General features: G+C 37.8%; 1 protein-coding gene across 2 annotated transcripts in view; it reads right to left on the bottom strand.

Annotated features, from left to right (window-relative positions):
- Window positions 1-574: 574 nt before the first annotated feature.
- LOC133542356 (serine/threonine-protein phosphatase 4 regulatory subunit 3) overlaps window positions 575-10,498 on the bottom strand; it is a 46,015-nt gene continuing 36,091 nt past the window's right edge. For both annotated transcript variants that reach the window (XM_061886412.1, XM_061886413.1), the window contains exons 13-15: window positions 8,696-8,880; window positions 8,188-8,399; window positions 575-1,724 (exon numbers count right to left, since the gene is read on the bottom strand). In XM_061886412.1, coding sequence (XP_061742396.1) covers window positions 1,599-1,724; window positions 8,188-8,399; window positions 8,696-8,880 — 523 coding nt within the window. In that variant the 3' untranslated portion in view covers window positions 575-1,598. The remainder of the gene's footprint in view (window positions 1,725-8,187; window positions 8,400-8,695; window positions 8,881-10,498) is intronic.

The raw sequence follows: 10,498 nt of genomic DNA, 5'->3' as shown, positions 1-10,498 counted from the left end.
ACAGGGGTTGAAGAACGTTTCCATCCACCGGTATCAACCATGCATTAAATTGATTGTTCATAAATCGTTCAACTTGCACTTACCCATTTTACGCATATAATCCGGCTTTGCTGCGGGCTTTCGTTCAGTTTTCTTCTCTGCTATGTTGAGCCGGAACAGCACACTAGGAGGTGCGCGATTAATTCCGGCCAGGTAGGACAGGTAACTTACTTTAGTTCCCTTTTGTATTTAAGTTATAGGCTATGATTTTTGAGGACGCTATAAGTTATAACGTCCTCAAGAATCAAAACATCTCAAGGGAAGACTTTAGTTAAGGCATATTTTAATCAAGGGTCACAGAAATCTATTTTTTTTAACTTTTCTGAGATTTAAGGAAAATTATAGACATTTTAAGGCCTTAAATACAAATTGTAGGATTTAAAAAAAACGTAAGACTTTACAGATACTGTTTTTAAAGAGTATGCTGAAAAAAATGTTTTGAACTGAACCCGGGTGCAAGCATGGTGTCATTCCCAGACCTAAAGTAGGTACAACCCACAAGGAAGCACTTGAAGACAAACGGTAGTAAGACACCTTAAAGCAAAGATCATTTTAATGGTCCCAAGTATTCTGAACAACTAAGTGTACACTCATGTAAAAGAAAAAAAGAAAAAAATGAGAAGATATGACAAAATACATCACATCTAGAATTCCACTCAATCTTTAATCAAGACGGGATTACAAATTTCTCCAAAAAATCTGCAGTTTCAAAGGGCAAAAATGGTAAAAGTAGCTCACCTACTGAGGTCTTTTAAAAACCTGTTCAAGTGTGACTGAAAACATCCTGAACATTTAAAGGCAGGAACTCTTTTGTTGTCGTCATAATTTACAAAAACAAACCGGAGAATGGTTTTGCGGGACAAATCAGAGCAAGAAAATGAAACGAAGAGAGAAAACTGCTGGCTTTTTGTTTGCTCCCTCCTTTTGGGAGAAATAATGTCCACTGAGTACTGACAACACTGATGACATCATCAGAATACAACAAAGACGGCTCTCTGTGCCACACGCTGCCTCCTACCGGGTCGTGCATGCTAACTTAAAAAAAAGAAAAACAGATAAGGAGAGGAAGAAAAGAAGATTCTGGAGAGATTATAAAAGGGATGAGTGTGTGAGTGTGAATTGGCTGAACCATTTGGGCAACTGATGTCCTTCCCTGAGTGGGGGCGGCGGGGAGACAAACGGATCATGATCCGAGTCCACAATCTCCTGGGATTTCTGTCTGCATATACATGTTTGTTTTGTATCAGTTTCTTTACCATGGTGAGACCTCTGGGTCAGGTTGGAGACCATTGACAAACCTAAGTGTGACTGTTCCCGCCCCCTTGACTTGACCCTCACCTGTGTTGTCCTCTCTTAGTCTGGCCTCCTGATTGGCACTTGTTTGAGTTGGGCTGCTCTGACGAGGACGAGGCGTGTTTCCCCTTATCTGTTCCAGTCCGTCTCCTCTTGTGACCACCAGCAGTGTGTGGCTCTCATTCGTTCCGTGTGTTTACAAGTTAGATCATTCCCGTGTTCAGAAACTGTCTGAGTGGAGCACAAACAGAGACCGCGGCGCATCTTTAGGAGTTCAGCTTGGATTTTTTTGAAGGTGGCAGAGGGTCATCTTTACTCTCTCCTTCTTCCTCCTCCTCCTCTTCCTCGTCATCATCATCATCGGGATAGTCCACCAGTCCCACTAATCCTCCCTGCAAATGACAAAGTACTTAATGTTTAATTATAGGCCTGGGCGATACAGCCCTTTATTAATATCTCAATACACGATTGTCTCGATATTTTGCCTTAGCCTTGAATTAACACTTGATGCATATAATCACACCAGTATGATGATTCTATGTGTCTACATTAAAACATGTTGTTCATACTGCATTAATACCGTATTTTTCAGACAACAAGTCGCAGTTTTTTTCATGGTTTGGGGGTGCGACATATACTCCGGAGCGACTTATATGTGAAATCATTAACACATTACTGTAAAATATCAACTAATATTATTTATCTCATTCGCGGAAGAGACGAAGAAAATATCAGCAATCGTCACATACACGTCAACCAATAAAAATTCGGCGGGGGAGGGTCATGGCAGAAGTGCATTGTGGGTCATGGAATGCTAACTGCTATATGCTACTGCCGTAGCTATTAAAATGGATCATTTCATCGTTGGCGGTAACTTATAAAAAACTGAGAAGGGCTGAACAAAAATGGCAGTGAAAAGGATACATGTACCGCAGATTACAGAATATCAAATAATATTATTTATCTCATTCACGGAAGAGACCAAGAAAATGTCAGCAATCGTCACACACACGTCAACCAATAAGAATTTGGCGAGGGAGGGTAATGGAACTCTAACTGCTATATGCTATATGCTACTGCCTTAGCTATTAAAATTAATCATTTCATAGTTGGCGGTAGCTTATAAAAACTGAGAAGGGCTGAACAAAAATTGGACCGAAAAGGAAATCATGTACTGCAGATTACAAGCTGGACGTAGTGAAATACGCAGCAGAAAACGACAAGAGGAAGCGGCGCATACTTTTGGAGTTGACAGAGGTGTTTAGAAGCGACATCGAGGAAGATTTCATGGGATTTATCGATTAGGAGTGACCGATTGTTTGGTAAACGTATAGCATGTTCTATACGTTATAGTTATTTGAATGACTCTTACCGTAATATGTTACGTTAACATACCAGGCACCTTCTCAGTTGGTTATTTATGCGTCATATAACGTACACTTATTCAGCCTGTTGTTCACTATTCTTTATTTATTATAAAGATGTTAGATTTTCTCAAATCAATTTCCCCCAAAAATGCGACTTATATTCCAGTGCGACGTATATGTTTTTTTCCTTCTTTATTATGCATTTTCGGCCTGTGCGACCTATACTCCGGAGCGATTTATAATCCCAAAAATACGGTATATGTTGATTTTAAACTTTAATGCAGAGAGGGAAATCACAACTAAGTAAATTTACCAAAACTGAATTTATGAAACACTTATTAAGCAGTGGCACAAACATTCATGTCATTTCCAAAAAATAAGTGCAAGATAGTCAGAGACATTCTAAAACAAGCTATTAGTGCACTTTTGTGCATGATGTCACTAAGATGACATATCAAAAAAACACTCAAAGTGCACTTTTTGTACAGAACGCCACTACAATATTTTAAAACAAATAAAGTGCACTTCTGTGCATGATGTCACACAAGATATTTCAATAACAGTCAAATAAAAATTAGACGTATAAAAGGAAATCCAATAGTGTATATCCTTCGCTATGTGGTAGGTTCCTGCGGACGTTATCTTCTGTTGACTATTTTGTTTCATACAATGTTGATCTGGAAATTCCCACTTGAAGCCAAACCACTGCGAGACGATAGACCCTGTGCTGTTTTTCTTCGGAATGTATTCTTCTTCCTTCATTTGTTATCAGATTCGCAACCTCTTTGTCTCGTATTACTACTCGCACCACTGCTAACGTCATCCATGTCGCTACCTTTCTGCTCCGCAAGAGCGTATGACGTTGCAAGCACGACATAAGTGACATGTGTAGGAAGGTGCGCTTGTTTTATGTCTCTGTGAGAAGGAGAGACAAGAAAGATTGAGAAAAGCCTGAGGTGTAATGCCCGTAGCTAAAAGCAACTGCGTGAGAAGGTATACTCGAATATCACGATAGTCATTTTCTATATTGCACAGAGGCAAACTGTGGTCTCTATAATCCAACCTCAGTCAATTCTACTGACACAACTGGGGTTAACAAAGGCTCAATTTTAGGTCCCATTCTTCAATCTTTACATTAGGGCTGCACAAATACCGTATTTTTGCCGACTAAAAGGCGCACTTAAAATCTTTTTATTTTCTCAAAACTCTCCCTATAACCTAATGTACGGACAAATTTTGGTTGTGCTTACTGTCCTTGAAGCTATTTTATTTGGTACATGGTGTATTTGTAAGTGTGACCAGTAGATGGCAGTCACACATACGAGAGACGTGTAGACTGCAATACGACTCCAGTAAACAACACCAAAATTGTATATGTTCCATTGAAAATATAGAACACAACACACAGCGCTCAAAAATCTATCAAAATGTTTTAGTATGAATTTGGCAAGCTATGAAGCCGCACCGCTTGATGGAATGTACTGTGCTTCAACATACGAGTATTATTATTGTGTGTAAGGTAAGACAAATCATCTGACGTTTTTTTTCACAATATTATACAAAATTAACTTTTCTTACCTTCTGGTACCTGCTTATCTGTATTTGGGAACTGGATAAGTCTTGAAAATTTGCACGCTTCCGCCTTTGTAGTCTGTGACGACAACGTCCTCAATAGCTTCTTTTTTTTCCCTCTCTCTTCTTGTTATGGGACATTCATCCTCTGCTGTTGCCCTTTCTAATATAAGGTAATGTAAAGTTCTTACTTATATCTGTCAGTGAACTCGCCATGAGAGACCTAAAACATACCTGTGTATTGAGTTTACATTATTTACCCAAGGAACTTTAGTTATTACAGAGTTCCGGTCGGACATTTTTTCACTGGACACATTTCCGGCGTTGTCTTTGTTTCCAGATGAGGAGATGCTGCTCCGTTATTGATTAAAGTCTGAATGTCATTAAAACATTTAGCTCCATCTTTTGACACTTTTCCCACTCCTGTGCACGCTATACCACTACAACAAAGATGACGGGGAGAAGACGCTGTCGAAGGTGAGCGACGTAAATAAAACCGCCCACAAAACGGCGCATCCTAAAGCGACTTGAAGATGATCTGTAAAACCTAATATATGCAACATTTAGACTAAAGAACCACCACTACATGTTCTGTAGACCACAAGGAAGTGTTTTACATTTCCAAGAAAAATAAAATAGTATGACCCCTCTAATGTGCCTTATATATGAAAATAGACCTGACTAGACCCGCTAATCGGCAGCGCACCTTACACCCGATGGTTTGGAAAAAACAGTAATCTAATTGGTGAGGTTATGTAACCGCTAGGGGATAAAGTTTTTTTCACTTCAAACAGGGAAAGAGGTCTCTTCGTTCTTAGCACCTGAGCATGTTTATGATACAGGATAATTCACTTAGGGCAGTGAGCCCTCTTTAGTCATTCACAATTTTTGTTTCGATGGGTGGCAAGCGACTTCGCGAGACCGCACACAGGAAAAACAGAGAGCTTCGCGACTCGCCAGTGAAAAACGATTGTGGTGTATGTCCGCTAAATGTCACTGAAGATAAACATAAGGCTAAAATGTTCTAATCGTATTTATTACTAGAAAATTAGGGTTGTCCCGATACCAATATTTTGGTCGCGGTACCAAAATGTATTTTGATACTTTTTTAAATAATAGACCACAAAAATGGCATTATTGGCTTTATTTTAACAAAAAAATCTTAGGGTACATTAAACATATGTTTCCTATTGCAATCGAAGACCAAGTTTGTCCTTAAATAAAATAGTTAATACTAGACAACTTGTCTTTTATTAGTAAGTAAACAAAGACTACTTTTTAGTCTGCTGACATATGCAGTAACATATTGTGTCATTTATCATTCTCGTATTTTTTCAAAATTATGAAGGACAAGCTGTAAAAAAATATTTTTAATCAACTTGTTCAGTTATTGTTAATATCTTTATATTTTCTGTTTCAACATGTTCTATCTACACTTCTGTTAAAATGTAATAATCACTTATTCTTCTGTTTGATACTTAAAATTAGTTTGGGATGATACCAAAAATTTAGGTATTGATCCAATACGAAGTAGTTACAGGATCATACAGTGGTCATAATTTAAGTTCTCATGTGTCCAGCAAAGTATTTCCTGATTCTATGAATATAATATGAATTAAAAAAAAAACGAAAAAAGATTTTGTGACAATAAAAAATATTGATGTAATCATAGTAGTATCGACTAGATACACTATTGTACTTTGTATCATTACAGTGGATGTCAGGTGTAAATCCACCCACGGCATTTTTTTACATTGTGACGCCGGATGTTTAGCTATTCGTCACCCTACAGGGATGATACTTGTAAGAAACTTACTTTATTTGTCGCCATGGAAGCGAGGATTAGTGATTTAGAAGAAGCTAAAACACTGCTGACTGCAGATGAACATTTGTCACTAACTAGCTAGCCATGTCTTAAAGCACCTCTTCCTAAGGGCGTGTCAGTGTTCAACTTTAGTTTTTAGGCCATAATGCGTCCGTTCTGCCTTTTCTGTCAACACACTGTCTGCTTGTAAGTAATCTGTGATTGTGTGCTGCCAAACTTGCTCTTCTGCTTGTAAAACCATGCCCGGGAGCAGGTACTTTTCAAACAGACTATAGTACCGTTTTTGATTCATTAGTACCGCGATACTATACAACCCTACTACAAACCTCATTTCCATATGAGTTGAGAAATTGTGTTACATGTAAATATAAACGGAATACAATGATTTGCAAAAAAAAAAAAATGTTTATCAGTTTTAACATCAAATATGTTGTGTTTGTAGCATTGTAGCATATTCAACTGAATATGGGTTGAAAAGGATTTGCAAATCATTGTATTCCGTTTATTGTTACATCGAACACAATTTCCCAATTCATATGGAAACGGGGTTTGTACATACATGTATTTTTATGTGCAAAGCATTATGCAGGGGACATCCACTGTTTCAAGCAAATATTAAAAATAAACATGTCTTTAAAGTTATAATGTAAACATCCGGTGTAAAACAATAACGCTCACTTTAGTGTCTTTCAGCTTTTACTTTCTAAGAAGCAGTGTCCTCCACAGTGGACACGTTTAAAACAGTTTGGAAAATACCGTTTCTCCGAAAAGTCAACTAACAACTTTACTTTTAATAATGTAAATATCTCACAAAGTGATGTTTGGCTTTGCTGGCTACAAATATATTTTCTGGGTGACAGTTTATGAGGAGGCGACTTGTCAAGGTTGTATACTGCTTTTCGCTTGAGTGTACCTGGACACAAACGATGAAAAAATAGATTGATGGATTGACGATTCATCAAGTAGTTCTTCAGTTTCCTCATATTTCTAGAGTTGGACATTTTTTTGGGGTGATGACCTCCGTGCTGTGCCACGTGACCGGCTGGCTCTGTGTCGCCTTGAAAACGCTCAAGGCGAAAGTATTGCTTTGAAGAAAGCAGACTGTCTTACCTCTGTCAAAGACGTTATGTTTTTCGCCTCTGTCTGTTAGCAAAATAACTCAAATATTTATTGGAAATATTTTAATGACATTTTTCAGGAAAAGTCAAAAAATAATTCCTCTCATCGACCATGAACACACTTCACTTCCTGCTTTTGAAGGCTTTCCACACCCCCATCTTCACTAAAATAGGGACATTGTCAAGGCTCTAACTCAAAAATCATATTAAAAATGTTTCTAACGGAAGAATTTGCTTAACTATACAAACTTTACGAACCCTATTCAAGAACCAACTAAGTTAGTAAATCAAGGTTCCCCTGTATTAAAAATCAACAATTATTACACAACTCAGCAGCACGCATTCTGCCAAGGACCAGAGGTTGGAGATATATTGCACCATTTTTAAATGCCTTAATGGCCTTGTGCTTTCTTATCTATCTGACCTGTTTTTGAGATATCAACTCTCACAGATCCGAAGGTCCTCTGGAACCAGCCCTTTATCTTTATCAATACCAAAAGAAAGACACACGGTGAGCCGGCATTCAGCTACAACAGACCCCACCTGTGGAACAGCCTGCTGAAGAGCCTAAGGACTGATACTAGGAAAAAATAAATAAAATAAAACAATAAAAGGCCGACCTTTTTAATCAGGCTTTGTTCTAATCATTTTAAACTCTTAGGTTCTTGACTTTTATTCTTTTATTTTTTATTTCATTAATTGCAAAACTCATTATTAATACTACTGTTATGTTTGTTTTATTTTTTATATCTTAAATTTATATACATTTTAAAATATATTTTATATTATTTTATCTTAGAATACAACATATAGAATTGTAGTTATTCTACAATGGCTTTTTTGTTCAACCCTCAATGCAGTGCAATGTTTGATATTGTCAATACTGCTGAGTGTGGATGCGTGCAGGTATGTTTTATTCTTATTCTTTTTGTGTGAAATAAAATAAATAGTTTGAAAATAGAGTTTGACCTACCTTTGTGGTTACTGCTGGGGTAGGAGGTGAGTTCCGTGTCGCTGAGACAGGAGGCTCAGGTGAACCGGGAGAACCGGGATTCAAGGAGGTGGATGAAGGAGGACTTGACAGACTAGTTTTGGTGGAGCCAGAAAAGGAGAGCTTGAAGCTGGGGTTCTGCCTGCCTGACAAGCTTGACTTGCCCAGAACGTCCTTGTCGTCTGTGTCTTTCACTACAGGCACAGAAAGACAAATGATGCTTCTTAGGAAATCCTTCACAGCTTACAAGACCTTTTAGGACGGTATCCAAAATTCCAAATGTCAAGCATAGAGTCCATTAAACACTCTTTTCGTACGATACATATTCTCAAGGGCAGTGTATACTTTTGTATTTCCTGGTCAGCCTGTTCATCATTTTAAGCATTACTGCCACCGAGCTAGAGGCTTGTGTATTGTTTAAGCATGAATGAAGACGCCAATACTGGAAGTCTCACTGCCTTTAAAAAAAGTTAAAAAAAATAAAACTTACATTTCTTTCTCTCCATGAACTTGCTTATAGGTTCCATGAGGTCTTCCTCATTCTTCGCCTTGTCAGATACCACAGCCTCGCCATCTTCAATGTCTTCTTCGTCCGTGTTGAACCACATCTCCTCTTCGTCCTCCAGTGTCCGTGCGTCCCGACGGAAGCGGTGGTTTCTCAGGATGGAGCGCATGCTAATGAATGATGATAATAACAAAACACCCATTGTAGATGGTTTGTAACAGTATCGTGGAGGTATTTATTAAACTAATTAACAACAAGCTTTGTTAAGAGATTCGTAATGTCTTATTTCAATACTGAATGGGTGTGAGTAGAGCGAGGCAACATGGGAAAACAGATCACAATACTTTTTCATATCAGTCAACATCAATATGGATAAATGCTGCCCAATGCACTCAACAGTGTGGAAGGAATTTGGCTATGGCTAATATGGCCAAAAATCTACAGTACAGACCAAACGTTTAGACACACCTTCTCATTCAATGGGTTTTCTTTACTTTCATTACTATTTAGATTGTAGATTGTCACTGAAGGCATCGAAACTATGACACCTGTGAAGTAAAAACCATTTCAGGTGACTGCCTCTTGAAGTTCATTGAGAGAATGCCAGGAGTGTGCAAAGAAGTAATCATAGCAAAGGGGGGCTATTTTAAAGAAACTGGAATATAAAACATGTATTCAGTTATTTCACCTTTTTTTGTTAAGTACATAACTCCACATGTGTTCATTCATAGTTTTGATGCATTCAGTGATCATCTACAATGTAAATAGTCATGAAAATAAAGAAAACAGATTGAATAAGAGGGTGTGTCCAAACTTTTGGCCTGTGGTGTATGTTGGAGAAAACATCTGGAAATGACACGATTTCTCCATAAATCGTACGATAGATAGATGAACGTTAGGCTTGGAAAAATCAGCATCGTCTACACTAAAAACAACACAACATTTATACCATAAACACACTTCTGACATTTTTTTAAGTTTATTAAATGTCAGTTTATTAAGTTTATTATTCGCTTTGCATAGTAGAGTTTTAACTTTCACCTACAGATGTAGTGACAAACTGTAGTTACTGACTGTGTTTTCTGAAGTGTTCCTGAGACCATGTGGTGATATCCTTTACAAACTGATGTCGCTTTTTGGTGCAGTACCGCCTGAGGGATCGAAGGTCACAGACATTGCCGCTTACGTGCAGTGATTTCTGCAGATTTTCTGAACCTTTTGATGACATTGCAGACCATAGATGGTGAAATCCCTAAATTCCTTGCAATAGCTCGTTGAGAAGTGTTGTTCTGAAACTGTTGGACAACATGCTCAAGCATTTGTTGACAATTTGGTAACCCTTGCCCCATCCTTGATTGTGAATAACTGAGCATTTCATGGAAGCTGTTTTTATACCCAATCATGGCACCCACCTGTTCCTGACTAGCATGTTCACCTGTGGGATGTTCCAAATAAGTGGTTGAGGAGCATTCCTCAACTTTCTCAGGTTTTTTTGCCACTTGTGGCAGCTTTTGTGAAACATGCTGCAGGCCTCAAATTCTAAATGAGTTAATATTTGCAAAAAATAACGATTATCAGTTCAAACGCTAGGTATCTTGTCTTTCACAGTGTATTCAATTGAATATAGGCTGAAAATGATTTGCAAATCATTGAATTCTGTTTATATTTCCGATTTACACAACATGCCAACTTCACTAGTTTGGGGTTTTGAAACTTTGTGTTTATGAGTCATCATTAGTAGGTTAGTCTTGTTTTTTTTTTTAGAATGTGGAATAATTATTGCTACCA

The sequence above is a fragment of the Nerophis ophidion genome, linkage group LG24 (assembly GCF_033978795.1).
Source record: "Nerophis ophidion isolate RoL-2023_Sa linkage group LG24, RoL_Noph_v1.0, whole genome shotgun sequence".
In the NCBI taxonomy this organism is placed as follows: Eukaryota; Metazoa; Chordata; class Actinopteri; order Syngnathiformes; family Syngnathidae; genus Nerophis; species Nerophis ophidion.
Note: the sequence above shows the minus strand (reverse complement) of the source record. Positions and strands in the feature narration are given on the sequence as shown.